The 24,531-nt window shown below is 38.1% G+C and overlaps 1 protein-coding gene across 2 annotated transcripts; it reads left to right on the top strand.

Annotated features, from left to right (window-relative positions):
• The first annotated feature begins 245 nt into the window (after window positions 1-245).
• On the top strand, window positions 246-24,483 carry LOC133525462 (uncharacterized). Of its 2 annotated transcripts, XM_061861713.1 has the most exons (3): window positions 246-901; window positions 18,409-18,517; window positions 22,859-24,483. In XM_061861713.1, the coding sequence occupies exons 2-3, from the start codon at window positions 18,509-18,511 to the stop codon at window positions 23,426-23,428; spliced, it is 579 nt and encodes a 192-aa protein (XP_061717697.1). In that variant the 5' UTR covers window positions 246-901; window positions 18,409-18,508; the 3' UTR covers window positions 23,429-24,483. The 2 variants fall into 2 exon arrangements, with proteins under 2 accessions (XP_061717697.1, XP_061717698.1); XM_061861714.1 differs by lacking the exon at window positions 18,409-18,517 and having other exon boundaries at window positions 248-901.
• The last annotated feature ends 48 nt before the right edge of the window (window positions 24,484-24,531 follow it).

Here is a 24,531-nt window from a genome sequence, read left to right as displayed (position 1 = left end):
CATCGTATTCGCTCCTCTTCACGCGGCGACGTAGAGGGCCGTGGTCACGGTCTTGGCAGTAGGAGTGGTGGCGACAGCCCGGTGCCTTCTCCATTGAGCTATCGTCGGCAGATATAGCGCCGCGGGCTGCTATAGTTTGCCGACAGGGTCTCATGGGTCAATGTCCCTCAATCTCTGTCTTTCATTAAAGCTTGAAGGTTATAATTTTATTACACATTGTACAGTCAAGGTCCAAAATATAAACACGGGCAAAGCACTAGATTTATTTTTTAACACTATGGGGACGACGTCTTTGACATCGCTACAAGCGATTACGCTTGTAGCGATTAACTTTGACCTCAATACTCGCTGGCTTAGTGGCCCCAGGTCGGTTCCCACGTATACCATCAAACGTAGCGCTAGGATGTCATTCTTAACGCTAACAGGCGAGTCTAACTTTTTGTATAAAAACTTTTTTTTACAGTTTTTTGTGGTTTCTTACTCAGATCCCTCCCCCCCTCGTTGAGCTCTCGCAACCTTACTCACCGGCAGGAACACAACACTATGAGTAGGGTCTAGTGTTATTTGGCTACGGTTTTCTATAAGGCTTGGCTAAACTCCCAGCCCGCGCAGCCAACATGTCAATCGTTCATGCTCCGTAGCGAACGAAACGCAACTGTCACTGTCGCACTAATATGGAAGAGTGATAGAGAGAGCTCACTATACTACGCTACGGAGCATTATCCGATTGGCATGTTGACTACGCACCCTGGTTCGCGTGAGCGTTCGCCTCGCTCGTTCCGAACAAGAAATTGTGAATGCTAGGTAACGTGCGCTCGCGCACACTGTTGGCGCCATGACAGTCGGTGACAGTGACTTGTGCGGTGAACTGTGAACTGTGAACTGCGGCAGTGCAGTAACCGTAAGTTACTTAAAATTATTTTATATTCATATTGGGCCACACAGAATTCAGGATAAGATTTTGTAGACATTACAATAAAGGTTAAAGACCCGGGTACATATAGTCTGGCAAACCAAATTTTTCAGTAGAAAAAAGAGCGAAATTCAAATTCTCTATAGGAGAACAGAAGTCTTCGATACTTAAATTTTCAAAATTACTGTACCCCTAGTGTAAATTTTATCGACATCATAACGTGACGAACGCGTTTGCGTTAAGTCTCATTTTGTATAGGATTTTGAGTTTCCAAAACGTCCCGCTTCGCGCGCTCTTTCTAAATCCAATACAAAATGAGACTAAACGCAAACGCGTACGTCACGTTTCAAAATCGAATTTATTTACACTAGGGGTACTGTATTTTTATACTGACGGAATAGCTTGCCAAACTATGATATATTCGTTTTATATTTTTTTCTTTTTTGAGTCATAACTACTACAAAAAATGAACCCTGTAAAGATGCAGCGCAGTGATTAGCTTCTGATTCACTGACTTTCCAATGTCTACAGGAAAGTTGCGAACAAGTTAAGCCATTTAAGCATACATAAAATGTGTATGACCCATTATTTTTATTCATAAAGACTATTTAGTGTAAGGGTTTAGGCCCATGACTACAGATTCCCAATCCTACAGATTCTCTAATCTACGGATTCCCAATTTACCAGATAACCAATTATATTGATTCCCAATTTATAAAGTAAGGACAATTCTAAAATTATTAACATTTCACTATTTTAAACACATTACATCTAAATAAAATATTATTTCTCAAATAACAATAAATGACAATCTATGATGGGTGATGGGCATTGATGTAGTGATGGGTGATCACGTGACGCTTTCCATAGAAAACGAAGTGTCATACGCCTTGGCCCGGGCCCGGACTGTTCTATGAAAATATGACGTTTACAGTGGCACTTCCCGGTTTTCTGCTGAATTAAGTAGGTCAATAATTATTATTTATTGTACACCATACAGTTAAAAATATACAGAAAATGAAATACGGTTGCTAGGTAACAACAGGCGGTCTTATCGCTAAGAAGCGATCTCTAACGATAGAGAGTTAACTTAGATGGCGATTTTTTTTTGCTTGTGTTCTATTTGGTACAGACACTGTTTAATTTGCAGTCAAAAATCTGATCAAGTTCCAAATATTGCATAATGCACAATTCACGTTCCAACAAAACAGCACAATGTGAACTAGACGCAATACTGTTCGATAGCAAAGACAAGAATATAATGAAGAGTGACAATCGACATTAAAGTACTTTTTCTACTCGTCGACTGTAATGGTTGACTTAAGATTACGTATACCAAAATGTTATTGGGTACTTTTCATGTATGGACTCCCAACTCAACTATAATATTCTTTTCGAAACGGTTTAGTCAACTATAATTAAATTGACCAATCACAGCTCGCCACGGTCAAGAGGACGAAACAAAATTAACAAAACGATGGCTCAAATTAATTAATTATTTTAGGTTTTATAGTAGAAACAATTGCTTCATAAGTCATAAGCGCACATGTGACACCCTTAATATAGCAACATCCATAGACTACGAAAACCGCTTGCTTGTTAGTCTCCATAGGCTACGGTGGCCAAAATCAAGAAAAAAAACTGCCCAAAAATTGAATTCAGTAAAGAGCAAGTACCAGGGCCTCAAGAGTTACGAGAAGGTGTCGCTGACCAAACTGCCGGGCCCCGGCGGCCGGGGCGCGTACGAGTATGAAGGTATCGCGGCTGCTCGCGTATCATAAATCGTATTTTTGGTTTGTTTACCTAGATGATTCTATTAATTTAAAGTATAATTTTTGATGACTCGTAGAAAAAGTATTGTATACAATAGTGATATAATCAAGCTTTTCAATCTCGTACCTTACTTAGGCAACTCAGCAACCTTCGTCGCCTAAACCTACTTGACTGAAAGCTCTCTATTATATCACGATTGTATATAATACTATTTCTAAATATTCTATTTATTGACAATAACAATATACATAATGGATATATACAGATGATTACTATAGCTAGCTTATATCTAAAATAGGCCCTTGAGGCATTGTACCAAGGATGCTGGCGGCATTTCCTCGTTGTATCGCAATACTGATACGTTGTGCAAGGAAGCCGCCAGCTCTTCGGTCACCAGTTACGTCAACCAGACGTTTCGCGATTTCTCCAAAAAACTTGTGCGCGCTGGGACCCAATGGACCTAGAGTTTCAACGCCAAAAGGTACAATACTATTTCTTTCCTTGTTTACATTGTCCAACAAATGAAAGAAGCCATGACTTGAGCTGAAAACAGTAACGCCATGAATTTGCTTTTAAAATACTTTTACAGTACATATTGTGCTACTTTATAGCACTAGTGCGAAAATTAGTATATTACGTTACTGTGTCGAACATTTAAAGGGCCATATGTACTGTAAAACATTGTACGATATATGTGCGAATAGGTAATTCGCAACTCGTGTCGATTTAAAACACTCCCTTCGGTCGTGTTTTAATTTATCGCCACTCGTTTCGAATTTCCTATTTTTCGCACTTGTATCGTAATGTACTATTACAGTACATATGGTGCTACTTTACCGCACTAGTGCGAAAATTAGCATATTACCTTACTGTGTCGAACATTTAAAGGGCCATATGTACTGTAAAACGTTGTACGATACATGTGCGAATAGGTAATTTGCAACTCGTGTCGATTTAAAACACTCCCTTCGGTCGTGTTTTAAATGTATCGCCACTCGTTTCGAATTTCCTATTTTTCGCACTTGTATCGTAATGTACTAATGATAATATTCGTATATTAAAAAATCCACTGTCAGAAACACGTAGATCGTGTCATTTACGACGACGCTGTCCTTGACTCGTATCGTCATGTTATTAAGGGCTAGATTTGAATTTCTGCGCGTCATCGTGGATGACATGAACTATACGTTTTGTATTGAAAATGGGGCGTTTGGCACTGAAAGTGTTAAGCAGATAGAGATGATTGCAAAATATTTCGTGAATAAGCCTTTTTTCAGAAACAAATAAAATTATAAGGGGTTTAAACTAAGAATTAAAGTATTTATAAATAAAATAAATAAACTAAAATAGCCTTTATTTGCGACCCCTTTTTTCTGTGTTGCATGCTAAACACTTACAAGGAATAACATATAAACTGTATTCAATTATAAAAACAGTTAATAAAATATTATTGTGCATGAGATTTTTTATTCATTTTTTTATTTCGGGATCCCCTTGTGGGTATAGGCCTCCTCCAGTTTTTGCCATGCCTCTCGATCTTGGGCTAGATAATGCCACCCCATGCCGGCAGTTTTCTTTATGTCATCAGCCCCACGCTTGAGTGGGCGTCCTGAATGTCTGTCACCACTCCCTGGTCCTCTCCATTCCGTCACTCTTTTCGCCCATCTTGAGCTATCGTAACGTGCAATGTGTCCTGCCCATCTCCACTTCATTTTCTTGACATATTGTAATGCATCAATTATTATTATTATTTTTTTATTTATTTAAGAAACAGTCTTTTATAGTTATATATAGCACAGGAACTTTTCTTAAAACTAGACTTACAGTTTCCTTAATGAAAATATTTTAACATCATGCTTATTAAATTAAGTAGTTTCTACATAGTAAAACAGAGCTATTTGTGCGCGCAAAAACAAAAAACAAACAAAAGAAAAGAAAAATTATGAGAATAAAAACATAAGAGCATTATAACAACCTTATGGTATTGTTTACAACCTGAAATCTCAAGGATTTATTATCTATTAATAAAGATTACTTTGGTTGTTTCCCGAATGTCTTTGTTTCTAATCTTGTCTTTTATCTTGACATTGAGTAGGCTATTAGCCTACTCAAAGTATTTATAATGAATGAAAATTAATTTGAATAATATACTAGAAAAATACGCCCGCGATCGTTATTTTACTCAATCAAATTCATACAAAAATAAGATCCATAACTCATAATATGTATGCACATATTGTCTCCTAGTAGGTATAGTACAAGCCGTGGAAGATTGTCCTCGATTTTTTTTATCTTATTTTATGAGACCATTTTTTTTTGTTTAAATTTGTATGGAGATTATTCTCTCTCTATTATTAACTAGTCTCTGCCGGTACTGAACGGCCTTGCACCAACTATCTCCACATGAACCACATATGATTAATTGAGCAATGCAAATGAGACTCACATGCAAGTGTTTAGTTGAGCGAATTCAAACCCAGGGTCCGTGGGTTCAGTTCTCGGGTGACTACAACGTTACTGCAGCGCGTATGTCTATGTAACTTGCTTTCTATACATCTCGCTCACACTAATATGCCAGTATGAGCGAGATGCATAGAAAGTAAGTAACATACACGCTTGGAAATATGTCAGTGTCAGGTCAGTGCTCTTACGTAACAGGTAAACGAGATGGCGCTGTACAGCTCCTTATATTTTGCGATAACTCTGATTGTCAAAAGTTGACGTTTGACAATTCAGTGACGGCAAAACATATGGCGCCATCGCAATCTTTGGATATCAAACTAAGAGGCACGTTTTTTTCTTAGACTTTATCTCTCTATTACAATCAATTATCTTTGGTTTGTATGGAGAAATTGCCTTCCCTTGCCGCTTAATTCGTCGGCGTGAAATGGTGATGATAAGCTGATGAAAGCTACCAAAATATATTTATGACAAATTTCATCTGAATCCGTTTAAGCGTGAAGAGATAGACAGGTATCTACTGATTTTAATAACAGGCTATGAAATAGGTCAGGATTAGATCTGTACCCCTAGTGTAACTTTGATCGACATCATAACGTGACGAACGCGTTTGCGTTAAGTCTCATTTTGTATAGGATTTTGAGGTTCCAAAACGTCCCGCTTGGCGCGCTCTTTCGAAATCCAATACAAAATGAGACTAAACGCAAACGCGTACGTCACGTTTGGAAATCGAATTTATTTACACTAGGGGTACTGATATTAAAATCAGTATGCACCTTACAGAGTTACTTTCGTAATTTATAGTATTAGCAGGAATATAATGTATTATTGTTATTGTAAATATTTTCACCGACTTAAAAAGCCAGCTTTATAGTATTTTCTTCGCATTATATATTCCATGGTGTAAACGTTGTTGTAAGAAATGAGAAAGTATGTACATAATTAAACGCTCCTGATAATAAGCATTCACGAAGTAAAAAGGCCTGGTGTAATTTTTCTTGCGATATTTTTGCAAATAACTTTTTTTTTTGTCGCTCATCTTAATCATTTCGTTAAAACTAAGCTGTTTATTCATTAAGCTTTATGATTAGAGCCGTCCTTTATTCGATGTCCAGACAAAAGCTGACCTTTAGGTCCTTTGTAGGCACCTAGGTTACCTAGATACCTGGGCGTATGTTTGAGACTAATTAGATCGTGTGACATACCGCTTTAGAGTTAAACATTGTTTATTAATGAAACCTTTCTACAAAGTTAACAAGAGTTAGAAAAAAAATTATCAAAATATTTTTTTTTCACACTTAAAAAAGGACAAGAATTGCACATTTTTAGATTTCTGTAGAGAACATGGCAAAACTGAACTGTATAATTTTGTCATATCTGTATGTCAGTCTGTCCGTATCGTACAGATCCATAAGCTATGGCCCATAACCCGAAATAGTGGGAGCACCGAGCACCCTGTATATTTTGTATCGTACAATTATAACTGAAACAAAAACAAACTTTATTCGGCATTCATTTACATGTTGGATTTAAGATAGCTTTTTAAAATGACATAAAAATATATAAACAGAAATATACTAAATTAGTTAAAAATATCTTTATATAAATAAATATTATGGGACATTATTACACAAATTGACTAAGTCCCACAGTAAGCTCAATAAGGCTTGTGTTGAGGGTACTTAGTCAACGATATATATAATATATAAATATGTATACATACTTAAATACATAGAAAACACCCATGACTCAGGAACAAATATCCATGCTCATCACACGAATAAATGCCCTTACCAGGATTTGAACCCGGGACCATCAGCTTCATAGGCAGGGTCACTAACCCACTAGGCCAGACAGGTCGTCTATCTCAAGTAAAAACTGGGGGCTAGCTCGGCGCCGGATAGTACGGTGCCCAGAAGGTTGGTGGCATTGTCGCGCTGTACGGCGATGCCAATTCGCTGGGCAAGAAAGGAATCAGCCCTCTTGTCACCTGGACATCAGTGAGACGCTTCGCCAGCTCCCTGAATATGAGTGTGCTCCGGGTCTCCGGAGCCCGAGAGTCTCCAAACGGCTCAAACATGCAACCAGAATCTTCTTCTTCTTATGGTGCCGACGGACGGATGTCGGCGATCCTCATGCGAAAGTTTTCTCTAATCTTTGCCGTTCTAGAAAGAGTGACGACGTCTTGGTACCGGTCCAATCTCTAAATTTTTTACACCATGTTGTTCTGGGTCTTCCTTTACCTCTTTTACCTTATATTTTAATTTCAATTATATTTACCAATATTTATTTACTATTTCTGTATTATGGCCGAAATAAGCTATTTTTCGTCTTTATATTGTTAGCACTACTTCCATTTTCTTTTTAATTTTGTTTAATATTAATATCAAGCCAGAATCAATGGCTGCATATTTGCGCAGTTTGAGGAGCTCAAAAATACGTTTGTAATTTTGTGCTTTACAAACATTTGCTACGAATAAAATATGTATACTTATTCGTAATTAAGACCCGTTGCTACCCTGCCCCTATAATTTATGTATTCGCATAATGTTATCATAAGGGAATATAATTAAACGTGTTTTATTTATGAACCGACCTATTTTAAGACATCGCAGACTAAATTGGATTGTACTTTGTTTTTGTTTTTTTGTTGTTGTCAGGTACGAGTACATTGTTATTGTCTTAACAAAATCATGAGCTTTTCTAAATTTAAATTAGAAAAGTCATTACTGTCATTACGTATTTAGAGGGTATTTATTAGTGATGTTTATACTTACTTACTTACTCCTCTGGCGCAGCGACCCAAAGTGTGTCTTGGCCTCCAACACTACTGCTCGCCACTGATCCTGGTCCTGAGCAGTTTCTCGCCAGTCTTCAACGTGGAGCTCGCGTAGATCCGTGTCCACCACATCCGCAGTGATGTTTATACGTAGTATAAAAGCTTGGTACATATTTAAAACATGTACCTACTCAGCTCACAACGTCAGGGTATTTCATAAGTTCTGTCTGGTGCAATAGCTTTACCACGACTCCCGTACAGTGTCAGCCTGATATTATATTCGCTAACGTTTGCGTAACTTACTTTCTATACATCTCGTTCGCACTAATATGCGAGTGCGAGTACGAGCGAGATACATATAAAGTCAGTTACGAACACGCTAGCGAATGTCAGTGTCAGCAGTGTTACACTGGTGGTAGCCGTACAGCGTAAACCGCGAAAATCAAAGTTCGTCAATTGCGGGCATTTTTGTCTGTCACTCGTCACTCTAATTACGTCTTAGTAAGAGTAAAAGAGAAATATCACCGCAATTTGCGAATTTTTGTTTTCGCGGTAGGACCCCAGAACGCGCCCTATAAAGGGTTTTAACATTTAATTTACTAATTCGTGTGTCAGTATTGCTGTAATTCAGTATGCAAATTGTTACAAGTGTGGCGCACTCCATAATTCATATCGTTAGCCCAGTCGCCGGGAATGGACATTGGACAGCGCCTTAAGCGGCGATTTTCCTACTCTGTAGGTCTAATACCGAAAGACAAAACCTAGTAAGTCGAAAAAATAAATTCTGGGCATTTCTGGAATCCTAACACCCGCCTATCTAAAGTAGCCTACCGCAAAAACCGTAATTCGCAAATTGCGGGGATCTTTCTCATTTACTCTCACTAATGTAAGACGTAATTAGAGTGACAGAGAAAAATGCCCGCAATAGACGAACTTCGATGTTTGGGTTATAGCCTTGATACCAGGGCATAATTACAACCGCGAAAATCGAAGTTCGTCAATTGCTGGCATTTTTCTGTCACTCTAATTACGTTTTAGTGAGAGTAAAAGAGAAAGATCCCCGCAATTTGCGGAATTCCGTTTTCGCGGTAGGCCCCCAGGTTTTGGCCGTAGATTTCTGTTTTCTCTGTACTCAAATAATTGCCCTTACAGCAATTTGAACTCAGGACATATCACATTGAATAATGTAACAATACGATATGCAAATATGGAAACTACCGGAACCTCGGCACAAAGCAGGGGAGCCACCACGGACAACAATCCACGTTTCGTGTATTTTCTTCTGTCTCACTATTGAACATTTGAGCGACAGAGAGGTAAAGAGAGGTTCACGGTGTCCAGATCATAAGTTATCAGGTTTAGCCGCAGATTGCTGTGTGATTTAAACCCGCAATTAATTAGAGGTGAGAAATAATTGGCGACAATTTGTAGCGGAATCCTAAACAAGCGGCATTTAGATTTTAATGCGATTTGATTAAGCGATTTAATTATTGGAAGTGGGACAGTTTTATATGTATTTTTAGTGTTGTTATTAAATTTATGTCCTTAAGAGCCAGAAGAGATACCAGGTGATCCCCTTCTCAGATTTGAGAATTTTAGGTAAATATCTCCGTCGGGTCCATATTGGGTTGCATACAAGTTTAAGTCATATCTTTGATACGCATAACAACTTGTGTCATAATTATCATTGCCCATACAAATGAAAAGTCATATTATATAGTGTCATACATTTTTAGTCATAACATTTGATGACATACATAGCAGTTGTCATATATTTACGATGCATACCTAACCTAAAATTTTATGCAAATTAAATCAATGACTATAACACTTATGACAAAAACCTAGTTATGCTCAAGAATAATACCGAATAAAGATTTTTATGACTTACAATTTTATGCATAAAGTGTTATGGCAATTAAAATTATGACAAACGTTGTTATGCGACCACTGGGAGTCCCATCTCCGTCGCTCTGACGGGCGGCTCCTTAAAATTAGTGCGATAAGGACAACTGCAGCTTAGGCGAAATATCCTGCGTAAAAATATTAGAAATCGAGGTTCCTTTCTCCACATTTTCCTCCTCCAAAACTTAGCCCATTGTAACGAAATTTTGAGAACATGCATGATATAAGCGTCTGTTAACGCGCACTTATTTAGCCGATTTTAACCCTTTTTAATGTAACCAATTTTTTATAAAAACAAGTATATCAAAAAAAGCAAAACGTACAGACACAGGTACTGGTAATATTAAACTCATATAAAAATATTCATCTAGGCCCAAAATCCAGAGGGGAGAATGTCGAGAACGTTCGTATTGAAAAATGACCACTAATGTTTCCTCTTAAGTACGTACATGTACGTACATGTAGGATACCACCGGAAATGATCATAACATCCCTACAAATTTTATAAATTCGAAGTAACTCTGTTTATCTGTTATACAGCTGCCATACCACTTATCTGTTATACCACGCTTAAACAGCTGAACCGATTTATATCGGTGTAGAGATTAGTATGAAATAAACTGAACTGAACTTTTTGCTAGAAAATAAGAAACAGGGTACATTTTTAAATCACTTTTTAAGTTCTTCTTCTTTTAATCCTGTTACCCTCTGCTGAAGTGTAGGGCTCCAATCATATTCTTCCACTGACTCCGGTCCTGGGCAGCTTGGGTAACCTCCTTCCACCCCATCCCCAATACATCATCATCATCATCATTTAAGAGCATGGCTCTTGTCGGTGGAGTAGACGCCAGTTTTCGCGGTCCTCGGCCAAGTTCTTTAGGTCCCTGTAAGACACGACATTTACTTTTCCTTTTAGTCCCCCAATACACCCAGCTCTTACTCCAACGAACAGCGCCAAGTAAATGTAGTAATTTATTTTATTACTACACTACTACTACAACACATTTTTTTTATTACTAAGAAACAAACAGTCTTACAAAACAGATAAGTGTATAAAGTAAAATCTTTCTAGTCACAGACCTAAAGTTTCCTATATGTAAACAAATATTAATAAAAACTTATTACTATAACTATCAAGCCGCTTGCGCCTAGTGTTAGAGTCGCTTGCTTGCGCCTTCTGGAAACGCTGGGAGGGTGTACATATGGGATGCAGAGGCTTAGTGTATAATTTATTATAATTTAGTATAGTAACTACTATAGTATAGTTTAGTGTAGTGTAGTTTAGTATAGTAGTTAACTAACATAGGATTAAGGGAATGTACACTAACACCATGGACATGGTCCGAAATAAATAAATTGAATTGATGAATGACAAGCATATGTATGTGTGACAGAATATGTAATGAGATCTTAATTTAGCTATTCAGGTATTTTTATTTTAATGAAAAGTAAACTAATTTCTTAAACAATCTTAATGAGCTGCTAAATACGTATACGTTCTGGCACTTTCCATTGTACAACCTCATCATCATCATCATCTCCTAGCCGTTTTCGACCACAGCGACTGCGTTCTACCGCTGAGAGCGTCGCTGGTGCGCTCTCAGGTGACTGATATAGCCAATTTTTGCAGCAAATGTACGACCACACTCGTTGCAAGTCAGCACCCCTCCGACATAATCGTAAAGTATGGCCGCAGGTGGTCTGGCCTTCAGCTCGTCGCGCTTAGCGTCGAGTTCTGTGAGCCGCCTGGCTTCAAACTGACGCACCTGCGTCTGCACAATATGCCTCCAACGTGGACGGTCACTGGCTAGACTCTCCCACTTACAACCTACACGTGCGTTTAATGTATGAGTGTAAATATTGAATAAACCAAAGCATTCGACCAACGTAGTCCCTAAATAGAAAATAGCAAATCAAATTGTATACTTATTTAAAACTAGCTGTGCCCGCGGCTCTGCCCGCGTGGTATTAGGTCTGTGTCAGTAACCGGGTCATTCGCCGCTAATTTTTCTGCCTCTCCCCTGGAGGTGGAGCTTGAAGTAAAGTTGACAGATGGATACGCTAGAGGACTGTAGTCTGGATAAAATATTTTACAATTAGGTACCACTTAATAAAATTACACTCCAAAATCAATTCTATTTTTTTCAAATTCGTCCTTATTCAAATTTTTGACGTGATTTAAACGACATAGAGTAGTAGATGTATATCGGACAATACAGTTCCACTTTTGTATTTTTTTTACGTCCTTGACTGTACCTATCCGAATCATGTCCATGGAAAATATCATCCAAATCGGTGCTCCAGACCAATCAGTCTAAGCATGAAAAGGTAAGAAATATACCCATAGAAATCCATACTTCCGAACACTATCGAATTTAGGTGTAATACCTATTACCTACCTGCAGCTGCACTACTTTTAGCTGGGTTCCGTTGCATAACTTCGGAGGCGACAAATTCCGAAGAAGCATGATTGAAACTCCAACTTTCGGGGTTAATGTGTGTGCTGGGAGTCCTGAAGCACTCAATGAGCTAAGGAACTAAGGAACTCTACCACCCGGTAGAGTTCCTTAGTTATGTTGTCACATTGCCTTCATCCAAGACAGTGTTAATGGAATTATATACTGCATGTTCAACTTCGATTTCCGCCTGCTCATCTTTCTGCGTGAGCATCGACCGTTCCTCTATGGGCGTGAGTATGGATCTCTCACAAATCCAAGAATGGCTCAGGTCTTCGTACACGCTACGAATGAGGTTTTCAATGGATGGAACGATCCTGCATAACGTTTCTGGTAGTTGTGGCTACGCCTGAAATCACGATCGTCGCTATAGTTTGCAATAGTCGCTAATGCGTTGTGAGACTTTCGTGAAAGGTTCGCTTTTTTTCGCGAAGGCATTTTCAGTTTTTAGTTCTTATGGCATTTTAACGCGTATAAAATGCGAGTCCCAAATCATTTGACATTTATACCGCAAACATCAGAGAATTATTTTTTTCATAGTACCCACCTTCGTAGCCATTATTAAGTGCTTAAAAGAGGCGATACGTATGAATATGGATACGATAAAATTACGATTAGGTATAATTCATGAAGGAGAAAATATTTTTTTTAAATAATTATGCAGTCATACGCGTGTTGATATGTGTGTTGATTTTGCCACTACTTAACTATGTAAGTAAACTCATTTTTAACCGACTTCAAGATTTCAAAAGGAGGAGAATCGAGGGAACTCTTCAAATATGAAAGTCATACATATAGTGATTTTTGTATTTTGATCAACAAATCAAGTATTTACATTTGTAGAAGGGACATTTGATGAAGTGGAACTGTTCATTTATATTTCTATCCTATGTAGTTTTTTTAATAATTATCTGGTGCTTTATTTCATGCATGGTGTGAAATAATTTATCTTAAATACAGTCGAATACCCTATTGCGGGTATCTTACCAGTCAACCATAGGGCAAATCTGAAATGTGTCAAGGTGGGTGCAGTGACAAAAACAAACATGTTACCTCCTTTTCTACATAATTAGGCGTAGGACGCTGTCTTTTTAATTTAATTGTATGAAATCAAAAATCAACAATAATCGTTCTTTCACCGGTCTACCTCATTGAAGTCGGTTTTTTTTTCTTAAAAATTATTAGTTTACTTGATTACTAAATTTTTACTCAGTTTCCCAAAAGATGGCACTCTGCAATGTATGGCAATTAATTTACTGTCGTTTAATTTCGTTGTATTATTACATCAACACAATTGAAATTGAATTAATATCCGTACCCCCCTCTTCTAACTTTAGAGTTAATTTGGCAAAATCCTTCCTCGGTGGCTTAATTTCAGCACCATATCTGTTAGTTTAGCAGGGTACTCGATACTCGTAGCACAAAAGTTTGCACCTCCTTCCTAAGTAGCGCCATAAGATTCAGGTGCAAACTTAACTCAATCGAGTGTAGTGGCTACCCCCCATTCTAGGGGTTGAATTTTTATAGCCTATAACTTGGCCGGGCATTTTCTCGACAGATTAGTAAAGTTTGCATCAAAATCCGTTCAGCCGTTTTCACGTGATGCGAGGTCAAATAAACAGACAAACAGAGAAACAGACAAACAGACAAAAATTCTAAAAACTGTTGGAACGTGTTCTGTTAACGATTCTTAGTATCCCCAGCCTAATTTTTTTCGAATATCTTCCATGTACAGACTTTCGACCCCCTTCAGCTTTATTATATGTATAGATGAAGGCCCCGACGGAAGCCTAGCGCTAGCCAAGCCAGGCTGAGTCGGGACCATTTCGTGGCGTATATCATGATAAGTTATGTTTTATTACGTGTCGTTATCTTCTTTTATTTTGCCACGAATAAACGCTCCCTATTCTATTCAATTCTCTAAAATTACCTTACGGAAATTAGTTATATCTATGCGTCTAAAATCATAGAAAAGACCATTTTCAAACCTAAAAAGGAAATGCACATCGCCTAGCTCAGTAAACGAAAAAGGGGATGGTTAGATGAGGGGGAGGGGAGGGAGATGCATCCACGAATAATGAATAGGATTAGGTCTTTGTGCTGCAGGCGACTGATTACGGGTCTTAGTGGACGACGAATAATTTCAGTTTCATATATGTGTTCATCACACTAATAAATGCCCTTACCGGGATTTGAACCCAGGACCATCGGCTTTATAGGCAGGGTCACTATCTACTAGGCCGGACTGGTCGTCGATGGTGAACTTTTTTAGGATGCATTTAGATTCTAAAGTTCTAAAGTAGAATTTTCGGACAAATTGCGGTTTGAACGTGGTGGTCACGTGTAAAGTATACCAAAGAACGTCGAGCCTAAGTATAGTTTTTGGGCAATCTCGAATCTTTATTCGCCCGGTTGCCTTGAGTACCTGCCTAGTTTTATATTTGTACACAAAGGACATAATATAGATAGTAAAAGTGTCCCAAAACTAATCACCCGTCGGCCTTTAATATAATTTATACTAATCGCATTCGCATAAATAATCAAGGGCAATCACTATACGCTCGAGATTTATCGACTTGCGAAATGATCAATCAAGTTCGCGGTCAATGTGAAGATCATCTATAATGTAAACAAGGCATTCAATACCGTCCAACTTGTTTATATTGGATTTATTACCTATTCATCTCGGGTCAAATGATGGTCCCTATGACCTGCTGGCACCAACTTCAAACGTATCTGTTGCTAACGCATAAAACACTATTTTATTGTATCCTTTTTGAAGTCGGTTTCATATTTTTGGAAAGATTATTTTATTATTAAGTAGATGCAATTACGAATACATTGGCTATAACACTTATGTTAATTCACCGTGTACGTGTAAATTAATCGTCAAATTACGTCACTAAGCAACCTTAATTATAATCACATCCCGGCAATTATAATCACATAGGTGACAGCGTTAATTTGATCGGAGCAAATCCGTGGAAACCATTACTCTCGCCCTGATCCGGCCCTTCGGACCGAGAGACATTCCTATTACTAGCGGGAGTATAGCTGTTTCCATAATCCAGTTTACATTTAACCAAGGAAAATTATAGGTTAGTTCTGGCATGATGAGCTTCACATTATCTAGAGCTTTGCTATAACCATCTATGGAATACAGCTCAACGATCCTTCTAATAGACCAGTTTAATTGTTATCACGGAATCCGTGGAAACCATTACTCTCCTTCGGACCGGGAGTTGTTAATGTCACATGCAGAATCGAGGAAAATGGACGCTTTAATAGACCACTTTAACAAAATGGTTTCTTCAATAATCTTAGTCTGCAGCGGTAGCATGGTCACGTTTTTATCACATGTCACGTCATGCGTCACTTTCGCACTTACGTATTAATTAGGGCGCTCACTCGAGTCCTTTGAGTCCTCTGCTTTGAAACTCGACTCAGTTTTTCAGACTCACATATTAAGTCTAAACTCGACTTCTTTTCAACTTGTCAGAGACTCGAGTCTTTTGTAGGGACATGAGTCCTTTTCAGAGAACTCTCAATTTTTTGTTTGCAAAATTATAGCACACAAATAATACAATAACGCAATTTTTTTTTTACTTTTATTTCCGTTAAACCTATGAAATTGTTGACGGAGTCTTTATTAGGAGTCTCGAGTCCTTTTGAGCTCTCTAAAACTCCATAAATGACTCGTCTCGGGACTGAAAAGACTCGGAAGATTTTTAAGCGCCGAGTTTCGTAAAAACGAGTCGAGTTCTTCAAATTCAGACTCAAAAGTCTCGAGTTCCTATCAACACTAGGTGACAGGCGGTTCACAATCAAGGTCTTTCAACCTGGCGTGGGATTTTTCAATAGTTGCAATTATCATCACACAGGTAACAGGGTTAATTTGATAGGAGAAAATCCGTGGAAACCATTACTCTTGGCCTGAGCCAGCCCTAACATAGTGAGAGAAATTGGTTGCTACAGTATACCACTTTCAATAAACTTTGGGAATTATTCACATGCTTTTGTGCCAGAGATCTATCCACAGACACATCTGTATTATGTATCTTACCTAATGGCCATACTTTGACATATTTTCCTAACAAATCTGTATAGTACCCAATTTCTTCAATCCATGAGCTATTCGGTCTGAAAACTGTTGGCACCGTTTAACTTGCTTTATTTAAAGTCCTATGTCCCCTGGGTGGGGCAGAGGGCGTCCACAGTGCGCCGCCATCTTGTTCTGTCTTGGGCTGCGTGCTTCGCGTCGGACCATAATTTTAGCCCGATTGCCGTTTGGGACGGCCTATTCCTATCTAGAGGGTTCAAAAGTTCAGGCCTAATGTTAATCCAGGCCCATTATTTTAACCGCAAGAATCATTACTCTCGCAAGATTCTGAGGTCTTCCGGTCTGGGTTTTTTCAACCAGCACAAGTGGTTAAAAAGAAAACCTCAGTGTCTCAACTTTCACTGTTTTGATTCTATTCCGTATTTTCTGCCATTTGCAGAGGTTAGGTTAGACCAGTTTATTTGCTTCGTGTGTGCAATGTAAAAGTTTCCTCGGGGCACTACAGAAGTGTACATTACGATACAAGTGCGAAAAATAGGAAATTCGAAACGAGTGGCGATAAATTAAAACACGACCGAAGGGAGTGTTTCAAATCGACACGAGTTGCGAATTACCTATTCGCACATGTATCGTACAACGTTTTACAGTACATATGGCCCTTTAAATGTTCGACACAGTAACGTAATATGCTAATTTACGCACTAGTGCTATAAAGTAGCACCATATGTACTGTAAAAACTTTTAAAATGTATCCAAGAGAACCATTACTCTCGCACTGGTCCCATTTTAGTAAATAATAAATTCTAAAAACGGGTTAGTATCATATTGTCAAAAACGCAGGTCGTCTACAGGGTCAACTCACCTAAAAATCATTTGGGCAAATTAGCAGATAGTCTAAAACGTAAGCGGTCCATGAAGCAACTCGTCGTAAAATCATTTCGTCTGTCGTATCATCAAATCGTCTTACATGCATATGGTCTAAATAGCTGGTCACCGACAAAGCAAATCGTCTAAAATGTATGTGGTCTAAATAGCATGTCGCTTAAGAAGCAACTCGTCTTAAATCAATCGAGTCATCCTTAAATCGGGTAAACATTATTTTAGTTAAGCTTTTTGATCAATCTAACTTAGTTTTAATGGAATAACTAAAATAAATGTTCATTACTACTACTACAAACTATACTTAAGCTATTATATTGTTTTGTCTGTGGTTACGCAGCAAAACTAATGTGAAGTTTTGCAAAGCCTAATACTTGTAAGTAGGTAGTAGCGTTCTAACCCTTACTAAATAGGTTAAAATGGATTAAGTTAATACTATCTTACTCTTTTCTGTGCACCTCTTTGCAATGTCTCTGTTTAGCCCTATGGTTGACTGGTAGCGAATGCTTTTAGGCACTAAGTCCGCCATTTGTACACTTTTTTGTGCAATAAAGTTTAAATAAAGAAATAATTTCTTGTATAAGTCGTTTAGACTTGTACGAATTAAATTTAAGACGAGTTGCTTTATCGACCAATAACTTTTTAACCTATTTGTGTATTGGTCTAGATGATCCTAAGGCAAGTAGCTAAAGTGATTAGTTACATATCGGACAAACCACTTATTTACCGGGTTGATTTTAGACGAGTTGCTTTATAGGCCGCTTACGTTTTAGACTGTCTGCCAATTTGCCCAAATGATTTTAAGGTGAGTTGACCCTGTAGATTACCTGCGTTTTGACCATGTGATACTAACCCCTAAAAACCATGAAAGATTAAAATTTGAATAACTTAACATATTGCATATTACGACCGGTTTGGCCTAGTGGGTAGTGACCCTGCCTACGAAGCTGATGGTCCCGGGTTCAAATCCTGGTAAGGGCATTTATTCGTGTGATGAGCATGGATATTTGTTCCTGAGTCATGGGTGTTTTCTATGTATTTAAGTATTTTATACATATTTATATATTATATATATCATTGTCTAAGTACCCTCAATACAAGCCTTATTGAGCTTACTGTGGGACTTAGTCAATTTGTGTAATAATGTCCTATATTATTTATTTATATCAGCCACTTTAATCAGCCTCCTTGACACAAGAGTCCTCCGAGCTAGTGGAACGTCGGCGTCGCCCGGCTGACATGTCATTACGTCCGACTGCTGACAGATGGGCTCAGCCTGAAATATGACGCAGGTATGTCACGGCCCTTATTTGGGGGATAATAGACAGTTTGATTTCTTGGAGCCGTTTGTTTTGACAGCTTTCACTCGTTTTTTTCAGTTTCATGATAATTTTGATCCCTTTCACGTTTTCTTTCGAATGAGACAGGGAGGCATGAAGTGACAGCTATTCTAGGTTTAGAGAAAAGAATTCAATGTGTTAAGGGTTCCGTACCTCAAAAGGGAAAAATGTCACCCTTATAGGATCACTCCGATCACTCGTGCGTCTGTTAGTATGTCTGTCCGCCTGTCACAGCCTATTTGCTCCGAAACTACTGGACAAATTAAGTTGGAATTTGGTACACATATGTAAGTCTGTGATCCAAAGGCAGACGCATGTAACGCAACAAATGAATTTTAAACATAAGGGCCACTTTTGAGGGAAAATAAGAAAATTAAAAAGAAACAGATTATTATTTACTAATAACAATATTCAATATGTTGTGAACTTTATCGCCCCCTGCTGAGCCTGGCTTATAAACGCGAAAATCGAAGTTCGTCAATTGCGGGCACTTTTCTCTGTCACTCTAATTAGTTCTTAGTGAGAGTAAAAGAGAAACATCCCCGCAATTTGCCCATTTCGGTTTTCGCGGTAGGCCCCCTGAACTAATCTCATACAGAAGTGACCCGCAATCTTCCGAATGTCGTTCACCCAACAAAACTATTGAATATTGTATTGTAGAAATTGTAGAATGAAGAAATTAGAAGTAGGAGAAGTTTTACATACAACTAACCAGCGTAAATGCTTTTGACGTGACAACGTCTTATAATTCGATGGAGCCGGCTGCACGCACGAAAAAACATGACTCATGCGGCGTTACCTCGCTCTGAGGCGTTCCATTTAAGGCTTGAAGTGCAAGCGAGAGCGCGCAACGAGCGACAAAGAAGCACAATCGGCCTCCGCGTTCGGCAGCAATTGTATATTGTATTTATGCGTACAAATAAATGTAACTTGATCAATTTAATTGTGATTTCCATTTACCTCCTTCTCTATATCCATACAAAATATCTATCAAACAAATAAAATTAAAATTTTCTTTTGAAAAATGAAACCATTCCATCAGTATTTTCTTATGACGTTGTCACGTTCAACTATCGTCAGTAAACCGACTTTACAGACAACCGTTTTTTGACGATAGGTTCGAGTGACTCAGTTTGCAAGCTACATTAGACCTAAATCTCTGGCCAGGTAAAATTATCACCTAATTAATCTGAAAAGTAGGCTAATAGGATGGTCTTCATCAGCTCGCAGTGAGATAATCAAAGCACTTCGACCATAAATTTATTAAGATTGATGACACTTAACGTGATTTGCGACTCAAAGCGGCTTTCGAAATTTAAATTTTGTTATAAACTTGCTATTATTCGCATCTCGCTCGCCCGAATGCAAATACAGAATGACCCAAAAGTAAGTTGATTTTATTACTGTGGAATTTTATTGTACATTCACGTTTGTGTATCCTCTAACTGCCCAGATGCCTTTATAAAGGTCTCTCGTTCCATTCTAATACCAATATTTATTTTGATAAATCAAAATTACCATCGTCATTTCGTGAGTGACACAACTGAACTAGGACCATTCTTAGTGCCCCTAAGGCTACGTACGCACTAAGCGGCTAGCCGCGTGCGGACAGCCGCATGACGGTTAAGAATGTATGAAACCGCAACCATAAATACTGAACGCACTAAGCGGTCCGCCGCAACCGCACGCGGCTGGCCGCATAGTGCGTATGGGGCCTAAGGCCCCGTCCGTACCTTAGATACATGTCAATGAAAGTGACATTGAAAATCGGCACTCAAACGAAATTTACGATAAAACGGTAAACGGTAGTTCACCTATCTAAGATGCATTATCGGGACACATCCTTATGTGAGTGTGGCCTGGATGATGGAACCCTGAACCATATTTTCCTGAATTGCCCCCGTCTTAATCATGCTCATTTGTACTCTGGTCTCATTTTTCAAAAAATCCCTCTTCCGACGCATATGCCCTCTCTTTTAACTCCTAATCCCTCTGTATTTCGAATAATTTCAAATTTTATCAAAATTAACAATTTAAAATTGTAACAATTCCCTGCTCCTTAATCTGACCAACACTTTCGTGGTAAATTCCCAATCCCGTTTTATGGGGAAAATTTATACTATATTGACGTGATGCTGGCAAATGCCTCCGTGGCGATAGCCATTAAAAAAAAAACGGTAAACAGTTGCTTATGTCCATGGGCGGCGATGACTGCTTCCCATCAGGCGGCTCGTCTGCTCGTTTGCTGTCTATTACATAAAATATTGCTAGTGACCAAAATATTCCTAGAAAAATTGACAACGTATTTTTGTATGACGACCGGTCTGGCCTAGTGGGCAATGACTCTGCCAGTGAAACCAATGGTCCTGGGTTCGAATCCCGGTAAGCGCATTTATTTGTGTGATGAGCACATATATTTGTTAAGTCATGGATGTTTGCTATGTATTTAGGTATTTGTGTAAGAATGTCCCTATATTTTTTTTTGTCGACTATAAAACTAACTCAACTCTCCTTCTAAATGACTCACATTCGACCGGGCCGGGCCCGGGCCGGAGCTTCTAGTTCTCCGTTTTCTATGGAAAACATCATGTGATCACCGGTCATCTGTCAAAAAAAATTAGAAAAGTCGCTCATTAATACGAACGACTACAAGGACGAGTGATGTCAAAATTATATCAAATTGGTATACATTTAAGTTGGAATCGAGCTCTCGTTTGGCTCTCGTTAATTACCCGGGTCTCGGAAACTCATTATTGACGGCCGTGTGTGCTTTTATATGACAACAGTTAATTGTGTTGTTCTGAAAGTTGAGCTTTGAGACTTAATTAATACAGATGGCTTGGATGATAAAGAAAATATATTATAAGAAATAACTAACCGGTTTTAAATATTGTTATTAGTCTAAAATAACCTCAATTATCTACAGTGCTGCAACCTAACAATATTTCTCAGAATCAATATTATCTTATCCTTTATAGTTTTTTTTTTTAACCAGTATTTAGGTATTTGGTTAGGTTTAGGTAACTAAATAAACTACTGAGTCGGATCAAGATAACTTTGCATGTCATTTTCAATGACAAAGTGCAGCTATGTCATCGTTAATGTCAAATTTCTATTAAAATATGACGATAACAATGACGGATGGACTACCACATCGACTTTTGAACACCTTTTTGGACCTGGATTTTTTACTTGAATTCATGTCTGAACTTAACTCCCTTAAGTGTTGTTATCCCTAATAAATAATATTATTAAATTTAATGCGAAAGAAACTATAAGATAAGATAAGATATATTTATTTGCAGAAAAAGGGTTAGTTACATGTCTTAATATTATGTTAGATATAGTTCCACCTTTTCCAGCTGTCTTCATACAGCATGCAAATGTATTTAGAGTAGGATTTTAGTAATGTATTATACTAAATTTAACTATAATTAAAATAATAACTTAATAGTGACTTAATTTACCTATATACATAATACAGTGAAAGTCTGCGGATAGCCAATCCATATCCATATATCTGTCTGTCTTTATGTTACTTTTTGTCCTTGAACCGCTGAACGCCGAAATCGCAGGCAAAAACTAATACGAGTAGTATGTCATAAACATATACAATTATATAGTAAATATGTATATATTTTTTAATTTATTTAGAAACCAAACAGTCGTATAAACATATCAACAATGCAATACAAATGATGTACCACAACAAAAGGAAAATACAACAAAAAGACCGGGACCGGGAGGTTCATAAATTATATTTTTTTTCTTTTTTTTATCCTACGTCGGTGGCAAACAAGCATACGGCCCGCCTGATGGTAAGCAGTCTCCGTAGCCTATGTACGCCTGCAACTCCAGAGGAGTTACATGCGCGTTGCCGACCCTAAACCCGCCCCCCCTCGTTGAGCTCTGGCAACCTTACTCACCGGCAGGAACACAACACTATGAGTAGGGTCTAGTGTTATTTGGCTGCTGTTTTCTGTAAGGTGGAGGTACTTCCCCAGTTGCAAGTTGGGCTCTGCTCTAGATCTGGAATGACATCCACTGGCTGTGCCCTACCACACAAAGCGAGATGACATTCACAATGCACATACCTCTCTTATGGACGTATTTTAAGGACGTACCCGGGTCCAAATTATGTTAACTGAAATAAATATAGTTATATAGCTAATGCAAATGTTTGAATCCGATAGAAAAAAATAACTGATATCTGTACTTATATATTAAAACAACTTACGTTTAACTATATTTTTTTTATATTGTTTAAATATAAATATTGTTTTTTTGTTACAGATGTTGCCATATCTCATCCTAGTCTTCGCTATCCAGCCCGCCTTCAATCTACCTCAGAAAACAGACTTCCACGACATCAAGAGAGAGCTCCGAAAGAAGAAAGGGATAAACATAGCGTATCCTCTCCCTGTCACTCATCACCTGCTACTACCATCTCAGCTACACGTTCTCCCTGCCACGTCTAACGTCCATCACAGCTCCGTGCATACTGGACTTCAACATATAGTCACTAGTAATGGAAAGATACCGGTGTACTCGCAAACTGTGTCGCATTCCTCTACTAACATCACACATCCAACGCAGCTTGTCCCAATTCTAGTGCCAATCCAACATAATTATGTACAACAACATAATGTTCAACAGCAACACAACATAATACAGCAGCAACTATTGCACGATTTGTCTGTAATACCTTTGAGAGCACAGAAGTTTGGGCATTTAAGAGTTGAGAAGAAGGCAGAAGATAGAGACGACATGAACCATTTTAGGACATTCTACGGTGGTTTCGGAAATGGTCTGTACTTCGGTGGCCACGGCGCCGGCCACGGGTTCTATGCTTATGGAAAATGAACTCTAATTAGACTGCATAAGGTTGTTAAATAGGATTTGTTAAAAGTCCGTTCTATTTAATGCGATTTTAGGTAAATGCCTCGGGTTTTGCGATCTCTTTGTGCTTTCTAGTGGTTTAGGATGTGGGCGCACTGGAAGCGTAATATTTAGTGACTTATAATTTATAATAAACCTTAGTTTTAAGGATTATTATGACACGAATAAATTTAAAAGTAAAAAAAATATTGCCTTGGGTAAGACTTGAACTCACGTCCTCTGGATAGATACTCCAGCGCTCTGCCGACTGAGCCACCAAGATCTCATCCATAGCCAGCGAATCATTCCACTATATGAGTACGGAACCCTAGCGACATCTACCGTAAGAGCGTTACACTTCTTAAACGGCAACCAGAGCTCCAAGTTATATTGGATTTTTTTTTTCTACTTTTAAATTTATTCTAAGCTCAATAGCATCGCTCGCAGACATTTCTGCTTGTAACAAAATATTTTATTACGACACGATTGTATAAATGATGCTTTTAAATTTGGTGTTTTAAATGTAATTGGGGGCCTAGACCATGTCATAATCCTACATGAACATACGTCAAACAAATAGAAAAGATATATCAGAATGACAGATGCTACAAAGAGTGACATTGATTGAGTAAGATGCGCAAAATCTAAGACAATTTCGCGCTTCAAATTTGACAAGTAAACGAGATGGCGCTGTACTAGAGCTCTATACATTTTGCGGTAACTCCGATTGTCAAACGTTGACGTTTGACAATTCAGTGACCGCAAGACATACAGTCATCTGTTTTGGATGTCAAAGTAAGGAGCATGTTTTTTTCTTACACTTTATGTCTCTATTACAATCAATTCTCTTTGCTACATTATTTATACTTCGATTTTAATTTTTTTAAATCTTGTTTAGGCCCCTTGGTTCTTCGTTTTTTATTTATCATAAATAAAGAAAACAACTTTTAATAAATGTACATCTTTTAGTATAGTTTGATCATTATTTTGAACAAATTGTATTTTAATAGATAGCGTTTAGTCTGTAGCCTGTCTACCTATTGTATACTACCCCTAAGTTTGATAATATGATAATGCACTGCTTGGTG

The sequence above is a fragment of the Cydia pomonella genome, chromosome 15, assembly GCF_033807575.1.
Source record: "Cydia pomonella isolate Wapato2018A chromosome 15, ilCydPomo1, whole genome shotgun sequence".
In the NCBI taxonomy this organism is placed as follows: Eukaryota; Metazoa; Arthropoda; class Insecta; order Lepidoptera; family Tortricidae; genus Cydia; species Cydia pomonella.
Note: the sequence above shows the minus strand (reverse complement) of the source record. Positions and strands in the feature narration are given on the sequence as shown.